The sequence below is a fragment of the Nannospalax galili genome, unplaced genomic scaffold, assembly GCF_000622305.1.
Source record: "Nannospalax galili isolate Female #2095 unplaced genomic scaffold, S.galili_v1.0 scaffold1051, whole genome shotgun sequence".
Taxonomy (NCBI): domain Eukaryota; kingdom Metazoa; phylum Chordata; class Mammalia; order Rodentia; family Spalacidae; genus Nannospalax; species Nannospalax galili.
In genome coordinates this window covers 1,137,487-1,159,045 of record NW_008331995.1, presented here as the reverse complement: position 1 = coordinate 1,159,045, position 21,559 = coordinate 1,137,487, and the positions used below count along the sequence as shown (strand labels likewise).

Sequence of the window (21,559 nt, the reverse complement as noted above, 5' to 3'; positions counted from 1 at the left end):
AATTTATATACAAATCATGTCTTGTTTGCGTGGCAGTGAAGAGTGTGTGGCTCCCTAAGAAGTGCTAAGCTAGACTTGGTCTATGTATTAGAGACTCAGATGTTTTGTGAGCTACTTATTGAATACTTATTGTTCTAGATACAAGATACAATCATTGACTTTATGGCATTAAATTCCAGTGATGGCAAATATCAGAGTCATACCAACAAAGAAAATATTTTCAGACAGTGACAACTGCTAAAGAAAAAAATATTAACGTAACAGACAGGAGAATTAGAATAAGAAGATGTGAGTTGTTTTTATTTTATTTTATTTTTTAATGGAATCTGTAGGGCTGGAGAGATGGCTCGGGGGTTAGGAGCACTAGCTGCTCTTGCTGAGGACCCAGATTTAGTTCCCAGCTCCCACATCATTCATAACTCCAGTACCAGGGGATCCAATGCCCTTTTCTGGCCTCCATGAACATTGCACATACAAGTGCACATATATACATGCAGGCAAAGCAGACATGTAAAAAGAAAAAAAATCAAAAAAAATTTTTTTTTACAAAGAATCTGTATCCTTCAGTGATAACATGGGTGGTGTCAAGTCAGCCGGTGAGGTGCTGAGGGAAAAAAGTCCCAGGTAAAAGAACAACTACAAAGGTCTGAGAGAGAGCTGTCCTTAGCATGTTCAAGGGACAGATAAAGGGCATTGTGGCCGTAGCATTAAACAAGGTAGAAAGTGGAGCACAGTGAAGCTGTGGTGAGAGGAATGAGCCAGAGGCCACAGCACCTAATGGGCCACAGTAAGGGACTTGCCCTTCATTTTCTTGGCCATGGAATGTTGCAAGCAGGAGAGTTGACTGCTGCCAGCTTTGTTTTAAGCAGACAATAGTGGAAACTACATTTTAGAAGGGCAAGAGCGGGAGCAGGAAGTAAAGCAAGTTGTTAGAGAGCCCAGGCCTGAGGTAAGAGTGAACTGGATTCTGATAGTTGAGACAGAAAAGGGAGGAGGAGGTAGAGCATAAAGTACTGGGATTCATCCTACACTCCCAGAAAGCCTACAGTCTGGGCTGTTCATCACATCAACTCTGCTTGGAGTGTGTGGACATCACCACATCCTCCAGGTTTGGAGGAGGAGGAGTGCATCCATCCTTCCACCGGCACCTTGTCACATCTGAATAGAACACATTAAAATGTTTTCAGAACCTTACTGCTCTGGGCCATGTGAATCCAATCTACCAAAGGCTTCTTTCCAATAAAACATGAAACCAGGAAATGTTCTTTTCTTTCTATGTACTTCCCTCCTTCCTCTACCTCCTGCAGAAAGAGGAAAGGAGTTGTGGCTGAGAACAAAACCACAAAAACCCTGCTTGGAGCACGGAAGTTAGCATCTTGTCTTCTTTTCCCCTACCCCTCTAGTGGGAAAACCTTAGAATTTTATTTTGGCGTGTGTGTGTGTGTGTGTGTGTGTGTGTGTGTGTGTGTGTGTGTGTGTGTGCGCGCGCGCGCGCGCACCCGCGCGCCTCCTTGGACTTAACTAAACCCAGGCTTCCCCTGAAAACCATCTTTCCCCATTGTGTCTAATTCAATCTGAATACAGGGCTTTCCATCCAGCGTCGGTATTTGGTAAACACCCAATTTCTTGATGCTTTTGTTTCGCAAGTCCACTGGGGTCGTCTAGAGCCTTTGACCTCATTCACCAACGAACGTGGATTTCTGGGAAGTTTTTGCCTTGAGCCCTTCAGTACAGATATTAAAGGGCCCCTGTCAAGTTTTGAAGGGTGTGACCAGTGCCAGAATCCTCACAAGCCAAGCCCCTGAGGGATGCTGCTGCCAGCTGGCCCCCATCCCCACTAGAAATGGTTGGCTTTCTGTGGTTCTCTGTGCACGGAGCTGGCCGAGTTCCCTTGGATGAAAGGCGGCCTAATATAAACTGAAAATGTTATTAATAAGCAGCCACTTAAGAATTTCCTATGACTTACCAGTGATTTGGGGGCCTGTATGTGAACAGGGAGAAAAGCACTGCTTGTTTTACATGGATTAAGTGACCGATGCAGTCTGTCTGCAAGGGGCCTCACAGAGCCCCAGAGGTCTTGGTGAAGGCTTGGGTACATTCCAGAAACTTCTTCAGTCTTGGTTGTCCCATCTACAAAGTGAAGACAATAATTCCTGTCTTGTAGTGCAGTTTGAGGATTAAATGAGAACTGCTTAGTAGAATCTAACTCATACTCACAAACTGTTCCCTTAAAAAGAAAAGTTGAAGAGATGATACCACAGACATGGAACCAAACTGACTCTACTTCCTTTGGTACAAGAGGGGAAATAGATATGGAGTTCTGGACAGCTGCAACACTGAAGACTAGTAAACGTAGCATTTGACTCCTGTGAGCTTTGTCGTTCCCAACTGTGAACAGCCTTGCTCTTCTGAATGACCAAGGAAAGAGCATGAGAAATTAAAGTTTACCTCAATTGAAAGTGCTCATTAAGCTCTAAGGACTTGATCAGCCCAACAGATTATTAACATCTAATCTTTTTTACTGTGTATTGGAGCATGAAGAAGGCCATTTTGTATGACCTTGAAAATAATTAAAATCCTAGTAAAGAGTACATAATCTGTTAACAAGGACAATGATCAAACACCTTGCTTAATCCATATTTAAGTATACATTAAGCAATTATAAAAACAGATAGGAAATTTTGTCACCCTGTTTTCCATTAGATTTAGATTGGCCTTTAGGCATAAAGACTGATGAGTATTCTCCTTTTTCTGTTTTTTTGGTTTTTCTTCTGTATCCCTAGACATAGTAAAGGGCCCCATACATCAGTTTGCTGCACGCCAAACATGCTGATAAATTATTTAAACCTAATGGCTACTCAGTGAAGTAACAAAGAATTGGAACCCAAATCACTGGGACTCTAGAATCTAAGATTTGCACTTTAAGAACCTTAAGTGCTTTGGGGATCATTGATACCTCATTTCTTGTCTATTAGAGTTCAGCCAGCCTCTTCCACAAAGGAGCTGGAGGCTAAGCAAGCATTTCAACAGATGACATGGAAGAGAAAGGCAAAGAGGAGTTCATTTTTGTTTTTGTTTTTTCTAGTCTCAAAGTTTGAAGGTAGAGGGTATTGGAATTCAGTTTGCAGTCATTTCTTCAGGAACTGTTCTCCTGAAGGAATCATCTAGAAAGGACAGGCTCTTGAAATCTGCTCTGCTAAACAGCCAATGAAGCAAAACATGCATACTATAAAATCCCAGTTAGCATGTAGACAAAGATAGTGGAGACATTTTTCCAGAAGGATTAACTTGCACTATCTGTCCTGGTTTATTCTTAGCAGAGCATCCAGTCTGACAGCTAAAGAAGTCAGAGCTTCTCTGGGTACCCACAGCCTTGCATAGGGATGCAGTGATGCAGGTAGCACGTTGCCATGGAGATACCATCCGTGGCCAAGCTCTTCTCCTCTGTCTGTTCATCATGGTAGTGAATTAGCTATCTGTGTGCTTGGTGGACAGATTCCACACTGGCTTGAGGATGCTTTTGCAATAAAGCAAAATTCCTAACAGATTATGTCATTCACCACCTGCCATCTTGTCATCATTTGATACAGATTCCTCTCAGTACTTTGGTGGCACCATGTTCTCTTTCACCTCCTTGCCTTTATTCAGCTGTTAGGAATGTTCTTGCCTTTTTCCTTAAGCATAGAAATCTCATATTCTCTTTCCTCAAGGGAACACTGTGTATATATCTCATTAACTCAGAATCCCCCAAAACACAATGTACATGAACCATGACTTAAGGCCTCAGTACTCTTCAGTTTGTTTCAAACTTTTCCATTTTGAATAACTGCAGTGTTATATGGAAGGTACAAGAATACTATAGAGAACTTCGATGTACTGTTCAAGAGTTTAGTGTTAATATTTTGTGACATTTGTGCTGCATGCTCTCCAGAGTATGCTTTCCCTCCTCTCCCTCTCTCCCCCTTTTCTCCTCCTCCTTTTCTTACTTCCATCGTCCCCTTTTCTGACGTGCTCCTCTTCCCTAGTCCTTCCCTTTCCTCCCTCCTCAGTTTCTTCCTTTTCTCTCCCATCAATCCTCCTCCTTCTTCCCACACACGTTAGTCCTGCTGAACCATCTGAGACTAGGTTGTGCACATCATTCTTTATCTACATATACTTTAATATAGATTTCTTCAGAATAATGACATATTCTTCCTCTGGAAATTATGGCCTGGCTCTGTGTGATCATGGTTTTGTTTCCCAAATCAAAAGAGATTCCTCAGTACTTTGTTAGAACACCTTGTAGCACCCACTCTAACCTGCAGGACACAGGAGATGCTCAGTGAATGATTGCTCACCTAGTAGAGCTGCCTTGCCACAAACACTCTGTCATGGCCCTGATACCATTGCCCTTCTCACTCCAGTGGACTCTGCCACAGCCCGTTATCTTTTCCTGTGCTTTTGGTAGGCCCAAAACTGCTGGGAATTGGATGATAATTCCCTTTTCTCTACTTTCAAGCAGTCTTACCTGAGGAGTATTCAGGACATCCTTATTCCAAGGTCCTCTAGTGAAACGACCCTTGTTGCCCGGTGCATCAACCTACCTCATTATTAACCCACCCTCCACTGTATCATGGGGTCCTTTCCCATGTCTTCTGCTATTCTCTATCAAGCCTCCTTGGGATGATCTTCTGAAAGTATCATTCTAAGTCATGGCCCTTCCGTCACTGAGGCATCATACCCACCCAGCTAGATACCATAAGAGATCTTTAAGTGTGTGTGTGAAGCAAATGAGTCTTATTTCCCAGGAGGCCTATTTTTTTCAGAGGGAATGCGCTTCCATGGCTCCAAAATTGTAAGTTAATATGCAGTAGAGCTCTGTACTTACTTGTCACAATATGAATTGGCATATTAAGAGGAGACACCTGGCACTGAGAACTTCTCTGTGCTACCTTCTGCCACCCTGGGAGTGAGAAGCACCTCTGTGCAGATGGCAGGAGCTGCCAGCCAGGCAAGAAAGGGAAGTGGGACAGGACCAGGCAGCAGGGTTCTGGCATTCAGCACGCACCAGCCAAGTACCCAGCTGGCCTTGTCACGGTCTCCGCCCTTTAGCTCTGTGTTTATTAGGAAACCTTTTTTCCTTTCTCACAGAGATAGAAATCTTGCTTCCAGACATGGCAAGTGTCAGGGTTCATGCCTGGGTCCTTCATTCAGTCTGAACTTTTGCCAAAAAAGGGGATAAACAAAGTATTGTGACTGAAGGGGGATGGTGATGGAGTCGAAAAGTCTCCACATAACAGGATGTGCTGATGTCTGGATATCAAGACAGAAACAGGAATTCCAGGGAGACGTGTACTAGAAGAAAGAATTTTCAGACACCCACTAAGATGGCACAGTCTCCTGAATTTCAGATCTGTGCTTGGGCTTTAGGACAGGCTGTGGCTTAACCAGTTTGGCCACTGTCGTCAATGCAGTTGCTGCTGGGGGAGGTAGGAAGCTAGTGCACAACTCCTGAGAACAACTCCCAGAGTCCCTTCCCCACCTCAGGGCCTTCAGACCGGCTTTCCCTACACTGGGAAAACTCCACCCAGTGGTGTTTATGCTAGCTGCAAGCAGTAGGGCTTTAAGTGCAGCTCAGTGGGGAGGGCTTTCCTGACCCACCTCAGCCCCCCTCTCTGCTCTAACATTTATCACAAACCGAAAAGGGCAAGCTTAGCTCTGTTTGACACTTATCTGTCTTCTACTCTTGACCCCAATGAGGGTATAAAGATGGTCTGCCTCATAATTAAGACAGACAGTTGTCTAATGTCCAGCATCTTAGAACAGTGCATCATATACAACAGATGCCCAGTCAGTGTTGTTTGGTTGATGATAGGTATGTGAGTGGATGGATGAACATGGATTGATAAGTGAATAGATAGATAGGTGGGTTTTGGAAGGGCTGCAGGGGAGGGAAAGTTGGATCACTTTACCAAGAATAAGGCAGTGGGAAACATTGATCTTGGAGCTGGACAGCACAGGTTCTAATCTGTGTCAACTTCAGTGAAGTCACTTAGGAGTTTAAGTGTGAATTTTGTATCTGTGAAATGAGTAAAATGCAAGCTTTACAGGATTGCAGAATGGGACTAAATGAGATAATCTATGTGGAAATAACAAGAATGTTATGAATCCTGCTTATCTGTAGATAGAGTAATAGAGAACAGATCACTCCATTTACCCCTCACCTAATGCCTCCCTGGATGAAGTCAGGGTCCCAGGGATCAAATGTAAGGTGAATAATCTTTCATCTTGCACAGCAGATTTCACCACTTAGAACAGTCTCCTTTCATTTTTGGTGAGTGTCCAGGATGCACTCTTCCCTTCCTCCTTCTGACATTCTGACCCTCCACTTTTATCATCTTTACATGAGTTAGGAGCTAAGGCCTCCGATAGGGTTATAAGATGGTGGACCAGGGTAGTTTCTGAGTTCTCTGTGACAACCATTTCCACCATTCTGATTCCCCGGTTGACCAAGGGCCAGCAATCTTTGCTTCCAGTTCTTAATTGACTCTGTTGAGCACAACAGGACGTGTCTTTTGCCGAGAACTACCCACTGTCTTTTTTATTTGCTTACTTCCTTTGGGCATCCTGCAGTCTAGTAAATTCTCTTCATCGGAAATACTGAATCACCTCCCTGCGGAACTTGGTGTTGCCAAAGGTCAGTAAACCTAAATGAATGTTTGGCTCATTGGAGGCTGATGCATTGGTGCATGTGAAGTGTTGATACTTTTGTTGGAAATGCAGGAGAGCTGGGCAGCAGAACAGATGAAGGGAAGTCAGGCTCCTTCCCACAGAGCAACTCCATTAGGTGGTTTGAAGTGCTGTGGGTTACTATAGCGTTGGCAAGTATGTGACCGATACACAGAGATGCAATACAGAGCCAGGTCTTGGTGGTCTTAAATTACCTCTGCCTCATCTCTCTCTACTTGCACAGAAAATTGGAAGCTGGTAGCTAATGAAATCTAGTTTTCAGATGTGTTTTATCTGAGAGACCCAGCTTGTAAGCATGTGATACCCACAGGTATACACATAATTTCCACATTGGCAGTTATCTTCCACACTAAGGAAATAAGTTCTTGATCCTGCTTCAGGGCACTATATCAGAACAGACTTACTTATCTGCACTGAATAATGCTCATATATTTTCTGAGATGTGTGTGCATGTGGGTGGCTTTGGCTCATGCCTTCTCATCCCAAACCAGAATCTGTCCCCAGGCTGATCGAGAACACAGAGATGGAAGTCTGGTCTCCAGTCCCAGCACTGAGGGGAAACTGGTCCAGCAGCTGTTTCTGTTTAACAGTGATTATCTTTGGGATTGTGAGTGTTTGGAATTTTTTTCCTTCTTCTTGCTTATCTGTAATTTGTGACTTCTTTCTACATTAATTGTATGTTACTTTTTTTTTAAAGGAGAAGGAAGCAGTAACTTTAAATTACGATAAGTATAATAAGTAGAAAAATGTTTCTCCTTTCCTCTTTATTACTATGAATAAAAGGAAGGATTCTTTTGACTTTGGTAAGGTAGCATCATGGGAGATTTTAAAGACCTAGAAACACAGTTTGTATTTAGGAAAAAGATATGGATGCCTTGGGTTACATTCATCTTTTGTCTTTAGCGTAAGTTTATTTTTTCATATCTTCCCTTGGCTGCCTGAGGCATTGCCATGTTGAGTCCTCCTCAGTCTTTTGGTTCATGATGCAGCTGAGCTACTCTAAGCAGCCTATCTCTTGATCCCATACTCATGAAACTAGCCTGAATCTGATCTGGCCATGGACTTGGGACCATGGAGCCCCTACCCCAGGGAGTTGAGGGGCAGGAGGACAGATGGCAGGGTTGAAAGGAGACATACTGCTCTTGCAGCTGATGTAGTCTTACCTCTCAACAGAACCTTCCTGCATACAGGGTATCCAGCTGAGTGGCAGGCAGGCTGAGGAACGTAAGAACTTCCAACATGGCAACTATGTGGAGTTGACATAAACCTCTAGAACAAGCTAAAAATGTGCATTGCCTAGAGTTGCTTAAGACATCAGACCTGCTGTTAGAACCCACACCAGTTTTCACACCAGCTTCTTTCTAGCTAGGAGGCTGCCTACAGAAGAGCATCTTCCAAGTATGCTAGGGGGAACTACTTCATGATGATCGACTCATACCACACGAAAATGCCCAGTCCTGTGCTCTGGTTCAAGTCTGTCTAATCACTCTACTCCCCAAGTATCTCCTATTGGAAAGTCTTGGCAACTAGATGAAGAGTTTTCCATAACCAGATTCATCATTTATAAAGAATTGCATGGTTAGGAGTTAGCTGTGTGTGTATGTGTGTGTGTGTGTGTGTGTGTGTGTGCGTGCATGCGTGCGTGCATGTGTATACACACGTGTATATGCTAGGAGTTATCTCTATCAGAAACTTTTTGCCTTTTCTCCTTTGCATCCATCAATTATGAAGCACATAGTTCCTATTTTTATATATTTTTTAAATATTTATTATTTTTATTTTATGTGCATGAATGTATTGCCTGCATATGTGTAAGTGCACCCATGTCGTGCATTGCCCGTGGAGGTCAGAAGAAGGTGTCAGATCCCCTGGAACTGGAGTCGCAGATCGTTGTTAGCCACTATGTGGGTGCTGGAAATTGAATCCAGGCCCTCTTCAAGAGAAGTCAGTGCTCTTAACCATAGAGTGATCTCTCCAGCCCCCTATTTTGATATATTTTAAGAATGACTTGAGGAGACCAGAGAATAAGATGGCCTTCAGACTTGGGTCTTTGGGACCCCAAAGAGGAGAGAATCTCAAACTTACCTGGAGTTTGGAGAGGAGGTTGGACATGAGAGAAGCCGAGCTTGTAATCTCTTTCTGTAGCATCAGTTTAGGCAGCTTGTTTAATATATTGAGCGTCCACATACAAGTTATTTTATAAAACCAAACAAAAAAATTCTCAATAAGAAGGGGAATGGGTAAAGGAGAGAGAAAAGAAAAAAAGAGACTTAATGATGCTTATAATCCTATCTATGTCTAAACTTCTGGCAGTTATGACATGTACCTATCAGAATGGATGGAGCTAAAGAGTATTATACTAAGTGAAGTAACACAAATGCAGAAAAGCAAGTGATGTATATGTTCTCCCTCATTTGTAGATTGTAACACCAATCCCTTATATGTGAATATATAAATTCTGATGTAACGCCAGGTAAAGGGAAAGGATACATGGAGGTAAAGGACAAGAAACAACCTGAAAGGGGTATAGTAGGGAACAGATGGTACCTCAGGGAGTTGGAAAAAGTGGGAGTAATCAGCAGGGAGGAGAGATGGGGGAACATGCAAGGAGCCATGTTGTGGGGGAGGGAGGGATGTCAGGAGAGGAAAGATGGTGGGAGTCAGGAGGTATTGGTGGATGATGAGGGTAATGGGGGCACTGTGAGTAGGGAAAGAGGGAGGAGGGAAGCCAGATGGGAGAAAAGAGTGGAGATGAATGAATCTCAGGGGGCTGGGAAACCTAGAGGGAAAGTGATGTCCCAGAAACCCTATGAGAAATGTGTATAGAGTGTCTGAACATTAATGCATATGTATACCTGGGGGCTGCTTGACAGGGAATGCAGCATTAGATAGAAGAGACCTCCCTTAGAATGACAAACATGCCATACAGCATTCATCAGAGCTTCTTTTTGCAACAGATGGAGGCTACTGCAGAGTTGCACAGAGAACATGTGACTGGGAGATGCCCAGTACTAGGTGACACATCTGCAGTCGAATCTCTACAACTAAGGCTCATGGAACATAGCAGAGTAAGGGGTAGAGAAGGGGCCAATGCACCCCTCAACTCTTACCAGTGAGGCTACCTTGTACATCAGAGTGAGATGCACACAGAAGGCCACAACTGGCCAAGTTTTGGAGAATAAGAGACTGTAGAGTGTAGGATGGGACTCCTATATGGAACCTCACCCACCCATAGCTCAGGGACCATTGCAAAAGAGAAGGCAGAAAGATTGTAAGAGCCAGGGCTGGTTCATGAACACAGGAAAGTAGAGGCCTCTAGGCCACTGGAGGCTTGCTTATGTGAGCCTGTGGCAATGGTGGCCCTGAGCATGGAACCCATGTCAGATCAATTAAACAAGGGCCCAAAGGGGAGGTGAGAAATAGGTGGCAGGCCAGCACTAGATTGAGAACTATTTGAGACTGACTGCTGGGTGAGGGAGAGTATGACTGGCATACGACCACTGGATGGGCTGACTAGACTCCAGTGGACACATTGACACTGAAGGACACTTGGGTACAAACACCTGAATGAATAGGACTCAGCATGTATGGCAGAGTGCATAGGGTTTGGTGGGGGAATTGGGGGAGAGGCATGGATGGGGGAGGGGGTCTGGATTTGAGTGGTAAATGTTGTATGAAATTTTAAAACCTCAATTAGAAAAAAAAAAGCTGGAGCTCTTTGCTTTCACAAGCTGCCCTTCCAATCTAGTTATAATGAGTTATTCCACATCAAGTGACTCAGTTAATTGGTATATTGTTAGTCTCCCTAAAAATGATGTGGTCACTGGTGGAAATGACTGGGCTATGCTGGGACAGTTCAAGCAATGACCTTCACCTGCCAATATTACATAGCTTATGGAAGAGTGAATTGTGACCTCCATGATAGAAAACCAAATGAACTGATTGCTGCAGCTTTGGGTACGGCATCTGCAGAGTTATCTAGGGTAAAGGCTGGGAAGGAAGGTGGATGCAGCCTTTCACTCTGAATCATGGACTATTTCTTGGAAACCTGTCATTGACAACTCCAGTTATGTGCAGGTAAAAGTCAACTCTGACAGAATGAAATGGATGGATTGTGTGTGTGTAAGCGCTTGTGTGTACACATCACATGTTTAATGAAATCCTGCTTTACTAGTAGGTTCTATTTTCATAAATGTGTATTTTGAAGCCAAATCATATATCTTCTCTTCTTCCCCTCCCCTCCCCATTCCTCCCCTTCTCCCCATGCTGCCCCTGTTATGCTTCATTCAGGTGAAAACTGTTCATTATTATGTTGAAAGAGAGCTGTTGGGTTCCACCTTTCTATTTTGCCAAAAGAAGGGAGAGAGATTGAGGATGCAGACACCCTCCCTGCTTTGCCTCTGTTTCTCTGCTCCTGCCTTCCAAAGCATCTAAGACTTGGGTTCCCCATTTAAAAATGGAGATTATTAAGTTAATCTTTCTAACAGCTGTCTGGAATCACTCAAAGGTTACAGATTTTTTGCAAATAAAAATGCCTTGCCTTGGGAGCCCCCATCAATTATAAATGAGGAGTGGAAGGCAGGCAGCTAGCGGAGAAGACAGATACGGCCCTTATGGTTTTGATTTACTGGTTTTGTTTTCTTTCTTTTTTCTCCTTGATTTTGTTCTTTCTGAGTGAGTATTTTATTCAGGAGTGAAAAACTATTCCAGGTGGAATCAAGCATGTAAGCGTGTCTTCTGTAATATTTGCGCTCAGGGCTCAGCCAGGCCCTACTTTGACTCCCCGTTCTTCATTTACGGCTTCCTTTGAACAAGTTGTTGAATGACTTGAAGCCATTGCTTTAGTCTCTGGAAGCTGGGGGGTGGTGTTTCTGTTATTGGCAGACTGATGGGCTAATCTGAGGTCATGTGTGTACAGGATTAAAATAAACCAAATAACTATGCATACAGCTGGGCATATTCCCCCAGCCTGTGCATTCCACACTTATCCCATACCTGTGCCACCCATCACTTCTCATAGCACTTGCCACCTTTACTATACTTAAGTTTGACTGATTTGTTACATTTATCATTACTGTTATGCTCCTCACCTCTAAACACCCAAGTGCTATGAGGCGGGGATCTTTGCTTTGGTTAGGCATTCCAAGTGCCTAGTGCTTGGTTTCACATTGGTAAGTGCTTGCTGATTGTTTGTTGAGTGAGTAATCAGGTAGAATGAATGACCAGGTAGAGTCCTTCTCCCCCATCTGCTCACTGGCACTCTTTCTGATCCTAACACACCCCTTCACAACTTCATTGTTGTTGCCAGGCTTTTGTTGTTCTGATAGCTTACTAAGTCCTTTGAGAGATACTCATATGTGCATCAGTGTGAGAAGGCCAATTGATTTTTGACAAAGGAGCAAAGATACCATATACAAAAATTAACTCAACATGGGTCTTGAACTAGATAAATGTAAGATTTAAAAACATGGAAGTCTTACATGACACTTTAAGGATACGTATGTACCAGAGTTTGTCAGATACATGGTAACAAATTCAGGCAACAACAGGAAAAAAATAAATTGGATTTCATCAAAATTTAAAACTTCTGCTGGGCATTGTGGCACATGCATTTAATCCCAGCACTCTGAAAGCAGAAGCAGGTGGATCTCTGTGAGATTGAGACCAGCCTACTCTATATAGAAAGTTCCAGGACAGCTGGGGCCACAGGGGGAACCCTGTCTGAAAAAAAATTGAAAACCTTTATGGTTCAGTGAACATAATCCAAGAAGCAAAATGACAACCCTTAGAGAAAAGTTGTGCAGATTTTATACTCGTTAAGTCTTCCCTCCAGAAAATACATAAAGATACCTAGAATCTGAAAACAAATCACAAAAAAAGCCAATGAAAAAATAGACTAGGAAAGTGAATAGACATCTGTCCAAAGAACACATATTAATAATCACATAAGAAATTATCAACTTCCCTAGGCCTCAGGGAAATGAAAATCAAAACCAATCAGATATCAAGTCACATCACTAGGGGACCACAGTGAAAAAGGCAAACAGTAACAAGTGTGACAAGAGTTTAGAGGATGTGTAACCCTCATTTGTCGAAAGTGGGACTTTACACTGGTCCAAATATTTTTGGAATATAGACTGACAGTTCTTCAAAATGATGAAAATAAAAATACCAATTCCATGGCTAGGAATACACCCTAGAGAAATAATAACGTAGATCAGTAGAAAATTTGAACCTAAACATTCAGAGTAGAGTTATTCACAAAAATGAAGAGTCCAAATGCCCACCAGCTGGTAAATGCACAAATGACATATCCTTACAATAGAATATTTCTTAGTAATGAAATGGGTCAAAGATTGATACATGCTACAATATGGATAAACTTTAATGTTATTTTATGTGAAAGAAGCTAGTTTCAAAAGAATGTATTTCACATGGTTCATTTATATGAAATGTCCAAAATAGGCAAAACCTAGTAAGACAGAAAGATTAGTGGTTGTCAGAGTATGGGAGCTTGGGACATGAGAAGTTACTGTGAAGACTCATGGGGCTGAAGTGGGGGATACCTAAAATTAGTGGTGGTGATTGTGAAACTCTGACAATATTAAGAGCTAGTGAATTATATGCTCCAGAAGGGTGGATTGTATGCTCTGTGAATTACCTTAACAAAGTTGTTGTCAAAAAGTTCAGGCACATGTGGAGATTAGAATTCTGGGCTTTTTCATTGCCTTTATAATGTGCTACAGAAAGATCAGAGTACACATGGAACAGCTTATTAAAGTTTTCTTCCTCCATTCTATTCTATTTATTTTATTGGTAGGAGCTAAAAATATTTTTGTGTTGCTTGACATCACCATTTTTATTGCTACATCATTTTGATAGTTAGGGATTAGGAAACAGAGACTTTAAGAGAGATGTTCAGTTTGAGGAGTTAATATCTTTGACTGTTACCTTATGGAATAATTCAGACATAAGACTGAAGAGATAGCTCAGTATATTAGTTAATTCAGTGTTGCTGTGACTTATGGAAAAAAAAATTACTTTGGTTTACAATTCCAGAGGGAGAGTCCCTAATGGCAGGGAAGGCATGGCAGCAGGTGACCAGAGCAGGAAGCTCAGTGATAGCATTTCATCACACAGGAAGCCAGGAGAATGAACACAAAGTGGGGCAAGGCTGTAAACCATAAAAACTCACCCTCAGTGATGTGCTTCCTCCAGCAAGATTCCTCCAGCAAGATTCCTCCGTAATCTCTCCATATAGCACCATCAGCTGGGGACATTTCTAATTTAAATCACCACATTCCACTCCCTGGCTCCACAGTCGCATGGACATCTTATTAATGAAAAATGCATTTAGTTCAATTTTAAAAGTTCCCATAGTTATTCACAGTCCCACTATTTCAAAGTCCAAAGTCCAAAATTTCTTCTGAGACTCAAGGTATCTTTTAAATAGAGACTTCTGAGACTCCCTGTAAAATAAAAAAGCAAGGTTACATAGTTCCAACATAAAATGGTATAGAAAATGCATTCTCATTCCAAAGAGGTGGAATGAGGACATAGAGGAAAGCTACTAGACCAAAGTACGACTGAAACCCAGCAAGCAAAACATCAACTCCTATAGCTCCATGTCTGGTGTCTAGGACTTTAGCCTCACCAGGCTTAGATGGTTCTACCCCTCCAGCTTTGCTGCCTACAACACATATTTTTCTCTTGGGCTGGTTTTACTCCTTGTATGCAGCTCTCCTTGGCAGATGTCTTAACAGCTCTGGTATTTCCAGCATCTTGGGTTCTCCACCACAACTCAGGCTTCAGTTTCATAACTTCATGCAATGACCTCTCACAGTCTTGCAGGAACTCCACTGCCACACATTGCCTGACCTCAGCAGCTCTCTGAAACTGTGGAGGAAGACTCCATGACAACTCACTCTTGGATTTTCATGCTTCCAAAGCCAGTATCACATGGATAGCAGTGCCAAGTTCAGTGCAAGTATGGGATGGACATTCACCCTGTTGAAACAGCTTTTGTATGCTGCTGTTGTCTAGGAGTAGAAAACTCACTGGGTCTTTTTCTTTCACAAGTTAGAAGCTTATCTGGGTGGGATCTTGGCCTGAGGGCACTGTTCCATTGTTCTAATGCAGAGCAGGAGGCCTCTCTAGTAGTAACCATGCCACAGACTGAATGTTATGCTGTCTTAAAATATCTTCCTCCAAATAAATTAGTCCATTACTTTTTAATTTAGCCTCATGTGAATTCTTGGGACATGAGCAGAAAACAGCCAGATTCTTTGCCAAAATGTTACACAAATGGCCTCTAGCCCAGTTGTAAATAAAGTGCTTGCTTCCCTCTAAAACCCCATGCAACAGGCCTCTGCTTTCTACGTTTCTCTCAGTACTGCTGTCTTCCAGGCTTCCATTAGAAGTGCCTGTTAAGCTCTGCTTCAACATTCAACTGATTTTCTAGTTCAAAGTTCCAAAGTCTTCCACATTTGTCCAAAAATCAACATGGTCAGGTTTTTCACAGGAACAGCCCAGTTTCTGGAATTAATTTCTATATTAGTTACTTTTCTGTTGCTGTGATACAACACCATAACCAAAAGGGGCTTAAGGTAGAGTGAGTTTATTTTGACTTATGGTTCCAGAGAGATAAGAGCCCATCATAGGGGGGAAGGCATGGCAGCAGGCATCTGGAGCAGGAAGTTGAGAGATTATATTTCATTACACAAGAGACTGAGAAAGCAAACTCGAAATGGGATGAGGATATAAACTCAGAACCCACCTCCAATGACACACTTCCTCCATCAAGGCTATACCTCCTAAAGGTTCCATAACCTGTCCAAACAGTGCCACCAACTGGGGACCAAGAGACAAGTATTACCAAACACTGACAATATCAATTTTGTTTTTACATACCTAAACCTATGGGGGACATTTCTCATGCACACCACACTGAAGGAAAAAAAAAGCCAGATATGATAGTACACATTTGTACTCTCAGCACTGGGATGGTAGAGACAGGTGGATTCCTGAACTTGCTAATCAGCCAGCCTACCCTACTTGATTATCTCTGGGCCAGTGAGAGACCATGTCTCACAAAACAACGTATACAGCACGTGAAAAGCAACAATTGAAGTTGGCCTCTGATTTCCATGTGTGTGCATGTACACACACACACATGCATGCACGCATACACAACGTCAGAGGCATGATCTTCTTGTATATATAAACATAACCAAGATGAAAGTTTTGATTTCTAGTTAAGACTTCAAATTAGGGACCATTAATGGAAGTGAAACTCTTTCCATAAAAAATGCTTAAGGCTACAGGGAGAAAATATGTTCTTCCTAAACAAATATCTGACTTGTAGTTATTTTGTTGTTGTTGTTGTTGATGGACTCTGCCTATATTTGATTATATTGTTAGTTAAGACTTTTGTTTTTTTTTTTTTTTTTTTTTTTTTGCTGTTTTACATGGCTTAGGAGCCATTTATAAAAACAAAATGATGTCAGTGTTTGGTGATACTTGTGATGCAAAAGGAAGTATAGTTATAAGCCATATCTAATAGTGTATATAATAAAATGAAATTTATATTGCCCTTCCTCATGTGGTATGGATTTGAAAGAAGAGGTTAAGTCTATGTGTGAACATCCTCAGCATGTTCACCTGATGGTTCCCGATCTCTTAAGCAACTGTTATATGACACAATAATTTTTTAAACCAATGTTCTCATGATTGTAGCTGGAGAATGTATTTACAGTTTGGTTTACACCAAAGACTGGTGACTGTTATCCTCTTGAAAAAAAAAAAATGGCTATTTTATCTTTCTTCTTCTCTGCCATGCTTACTGCCTGTAGGAAGATCTGCCTGCACTGCAAGTGTCCCCAGGAGGAGCACATGGTAACAGTGATGCCACTGGAGATGGAGAAGACCATCAGCAAGCTCATGTTTGACTTCCAGAGGAATTCAACCTCAGATGATGACTCAGGCTGTGCCTTGGAAGAATATGCATGGGTCCCCCCGGGGCTGAAGCCTGAGCAGGTAGGTACCAATCTTGCTGGGAGTCTTCCCATGCTTTTGGCTTTAAATGTTGTCTTTCTAGTAATTCCTCATACCAGAAAAGGTGACTCTGTTGATGTAACATTGTTTGGGGATAAATGAGTTGGAGATATCCCAGGTCTCAATGGAAAAGAGGGAAACGAAATGAAGATAATCCATTATGAATTCATTGTGTATGTCCATTGCTAAGTCTTTGTAGATTATCTAAAAACATCTTGGAAATGTTGGCGCTGAAAGATTAGATGGTGACACTTTATATTTTGTGAGGGTCTGGGAGAAAGGAGCTACAGCACTGATATGAATCGTAACATTCAGAGTCTTTATAAAGGAGAATGTGGAAGTGTTGACTTGTCTACTTCTTCCAAGTGGTATGTGCTGTGTTTAAATATTAAATTTGACCTTACTTTACAAAGACATTGACATTCCGTGAAATATTTTTGCCACTACCCACTGGCTGTAAATTTTACTGGCCTGGTGAGGATAACTTGACCTCTTCATGACCTGCATTTTTCCCAGTGATGCCCAGCCATTGCTTTGCATTTCTTGGTACTTGGCGTTTTCTCTTTCAGCCATTTCTGATCAGCCTATCAACGTATCTATAAGCTAGACCCTCTCAACATCTCCCTGTGAAATTTTAGAGACAGCTAGGATCTTAAAAGTGTTTAATAACTACTGTCTTCCTTTGAACCGTTATTGAAACTTGAACAGCTTGAAGTTTTATGTCAGCAACTTTAGGTGTGATAATGCTTGCAGAAAAATTTATTTATAATTAAGGAAGACCCAAGAATTCATTAATAACTTCAGAGACACGAGCCTTCTACCATCTCACTGATTAGCCTTTTTTAAAATCTTCTTTTCCCATTTGTTCTACTTTTATTTCTGTTTCTGTGATAAAATACCCTTCGTGGTGCACACCTGTAGTCCCAGCACTTGGGAGGCAGAGGCAGGTGGATCTCTGCGTTCAAGGCCAGACTGGTCTCCATAGTGAGTTCAAGGACAGCTGGGGCTACAGGGAGACCCTGTCTCAAAAAGACAAAAAAGAAATACCCTTCATAATGCAATTGAGGGTAGGACAGGTTTATTTTAGCTCAGAATTTCAGCTTACCTTGCAGACAAATCACAGTGGCAGGAGCTCAAGCAGCTGGTCACATGACATCCACATTCAACAGCAGAGAGAGAAGGAATGCATGCAGGCTTGCTGTCTTGTGCTCAGCTCAGTTTCTCCACTCTCACAGATTGGGATGCTCTGTGTAGGGAATGGTGCTGCCCTCAGTGGACTGGTCTACTCACGTCAATTAACTTAATTGAAACAGTTTCATATAGACAGGCCCACAGGCCAAATCAATGTAGACAATCCTTCAGTGAGATTTTATTCCCAAGTGATTCTAGGGTGTGTCTCTTTGACAGTTAAAGCTTATTATCATATCCATACTGAGGTAGCAAATTGGCAGATGAAATTGGCCTTATAGGTATGGTTTGTCTAGCCAGCAAAGTATTATTAAAAATTTAGTGGGGCTGGAGAGATGGCTCAGCAGTTAAGAACACTGACTATTCTTGCAGAAGACCCAGGTTCAAATCCCAGCACCCACATGGCAGCTAACAACTGTCTGTAACTCCAGTTCCAGGGAACCCAATAGCCTCTTCTGTCTTCCACAGGCATTGCACGACACGGGTGCACTTACCTACATGAAGGCAATACATGCATACACATAAAATAAAAATAATAAACTTTTAAAAAAATTTAACTAGTTACTAGCAACTCATAATGTAGGACTTTTTCATATATGTTTGTGTTTCTGATTTACAATGCTAGGGATTGAACTCAGGGCTTTGCATGCTCTAGGCAGGTGCCACACTACTGAGCTATAAGTTTGTTCATGTTTCCATCTTGAATATTTGGTGACCTAAAATCTCATTCCTATGAAAATACAGTCACGTGGGGTGAGCAGTGGCCATTCTCTTCAGACAAAATCTGATCTTAACAAGGCATTTCAGTTTCCACTACATCCACTTCATCTTTTTGCCTTGTTTTCCCAGAATGCTTTCGGCCCTTCAGCCTTGTATCACTGTATCGCTGTTCTAATTTTTACTGTGAAAAGAATATTTTGGACTAGAAACATTCACAGAAAACATTTCCGGGAGAGTTAAAAGTAGTTCTATATTGGGATATTGGCAGGAAAAATAAAAGAAGTGCTTTCTCATAGTTTGTGGGTTAAGATTATATATTTCTTTTACTCTGTCTAAAGATTGTATTATTGAAGAATTAGTTTTGGAAGGAGAGTATCTGAATGAACTTGTCTGGAAACTCAGATGAGGCACTGGTGACTGAATGTCATTATTTGACAGCTTTCTACTAAGCCATGAGTTTGTATACCTAGGTAGGTCTGTGAGCTTGTTTCATTTTTCTGGGGACCTCATTTCCAGGAACTTCTGTGTGACACATGGTTGTCATTGTTGTGCCTCACCTGAATGACATTGCCTCCTCCTATACTGGGCCCCGTGTTTCCAATGCTAAGCTATTTTCAGTTTTCTTCTTAAGTAGTCTCTTCTCTAAGACTACTAGCCGTCATTCAGTGATTCTCAGATTCAGGGGGAGCTTTTTACTGCATCGATCCAAGGAAGCAGATAATTGTAGAAGCTAGGATCTTGATTGAACCCACAATTTAAATTGTGAATCCCTATAGTATTTTAGAGGCCACTTGACTCATCTAACTGTCTTCAAGACATAGAAAACTAAAATTTATTTAATGTGTTTTGAAAGAAAATGATAACACTGTTAAGCAAGTGGTTAGACTTATTCCAAGTGAAAGGATAGCTCCATCTCTTAACAATTATTCTTTGGGAGGTTTTCTTTACTCCCTGCATTTACTGACACCCGTATGATGCACATGGTTAGAAAGGGAAATTGTTCTCTAAAGAGAGATTATCTTTTCAAGGTATTTGAAGGGCTCTATATTTGCCCAATAAAATGTGAGTCAATATTAAATGTGTTTGAAGGGGTCATGTTGTGTGAAAGAAATGGGCTATTTCTGGGTTCAGAGATTTTTAGTAAGCTGTCTAGTATGTGCTAAGATTAGAAAACAACATAAGCCCCAAAATGCCCTTCCTTAATAAGAATTCTGCTGGTTAATATGTTAGTTGTCTATGCTTTGAGAGAAGTCATGTTTCTATCAAGAAAAATTATGGTTAATGTGAAAATGTTTTGTGCTAGAAGCAAAATATTAAAGACTAGTTAGGGCAGAGAGTAATGTGCTTTCATTGGGTTTGAAATCATTCATGTTAGTCTGCGATCATGGGGTTGGTAATGTATCTTCAGGTGACACTCTTTATTATTCTGTTTCTTCAGAGCATTCCTTCTATTTAATAAAATGCAAGTGAAAGTCATCTCCCATTTAGTAAACTATTCTTGCATATGGGCATTTAGTTTCATAAAAACCCACTAGCTTCAAAACCAACCTTCTTAAAATAGTGCGAAAGTGACAAATAGAACAGATAATGTCAGAAAGGCATTCACCTGTGATTTCACATGGCAGGACTGAAAACCCATCAGAGGTATCATTCAGAACCTCTGCTTCATCTCAGTCCATATTAAAGAGCTAATGTCATATAGAGAACCCTGGGTTAGCTGACCCGAGAGCCACCGTCTGCTTCTCAGTAGCCACCAGAAGTTGATTTCAAAGCAGTTTTGCTTCAGACTCAATTAACAGTTGATAGCCATCCTCTAGAGATGTGTGGGTGCCAAGCCTACAATCGATAATACTCCTGGAAGAAATTGAGAAGAATTATGAACAAGTTCAAAGAAAGCAAATGGTGGTCAAAATTTCTTATCTTCAGCATTTCTGGCTGGGTAGTTCTCATTATAGGAGCAGTTCCATGCATTATGGGATGCTTAGCAGCATCCCTGACTTCCGCCCACTAGATGCCAGGAGCATCTCCCGGTCGTGACAGCCAAATACATCTTCAGAATTGCCACGTTTCTTAGTGAAAGAGCCTGTGGGTGAAAGTGATGTGAAACATTGGATTGTGAGTCTGGCCCAATTAGGACAAAAGGATGGCTCTACTTAGCCCACATTCGTTGAACATCCACCCTATTCTGACTCCTTCATGCCAACTTTTGGCTTGTAACATGGCAAGTGCTCAGCAGAATACAGTGGTTGTGATCCATTGTGCTTAAGGCTGACCCTGTCTTTTCCATTAAGTCAAAACAAGATTTGGAGTGGAAGGAGGAGCCTGCTGTGGGTGGTTTGCCTGTTTGTTCTCTAAAGCAAAGAATAACTTTCCTCCTCTTTTATAAACGGAAGCTTTCTAGTCATAAAAGAAAGAAAAAGGGGTGTGGGGGGAGAGATGTCTCAGTGGTTGAAAATGCTTGCTGCTCAATCATGAGGACCAGAATTTGGACCCCAGCACCCATGTGAGGTGGCTCACAAACACCTGTGACTCCAGCTCCAAGGGATCTGATGTGCTCTTCTGGCCTTTAGGGTCACATACGCACCTACATTCATACAGACATATGCAGACAAATACATACACACATACAAATAAAATAAATCCTTTTTTAAATAAAGAAAATAGTCATTTTTAAAAAGTGGGGTTGGACAGGGAAGAGTCTGGATATGATCAAAATATATGAAATTCCCTAATTAGTAAAAATAATTTTTATTTAATTTAAAAAATATTTTGATTTTTATTATTTTATGAGTATATTGCCTGCATGTGTGTAAGTGCTTCCATATCATGCAATGCCCACAGAGGTCAGAAGAAGGTGTCAGATCCCCTG

At 41.7% G+C, this 21,559-nt stretch overlaps 1 protein-coding gene across 1 annotated transcript in view; it reads left to right on the top strand.

The window, feature by feature from the left end:
• Prickle2 (prickle planar cell polarity protein 2) overlaps positions 1-21,559 on the top strand; it is a gene marked incomplete in the record, with an annotated part of 122,260 nt that overhangs the window by 8,496 nt on the left and 92,205 nt on the right. Inside the window, 1 exon segment of the mRNA XM_017796604.2 lies at positions 16,581-16,764. Within this exon segment, the coding sequence (XP_017652093.1) occupies positions 16,621-16,764 (144 nt within the window).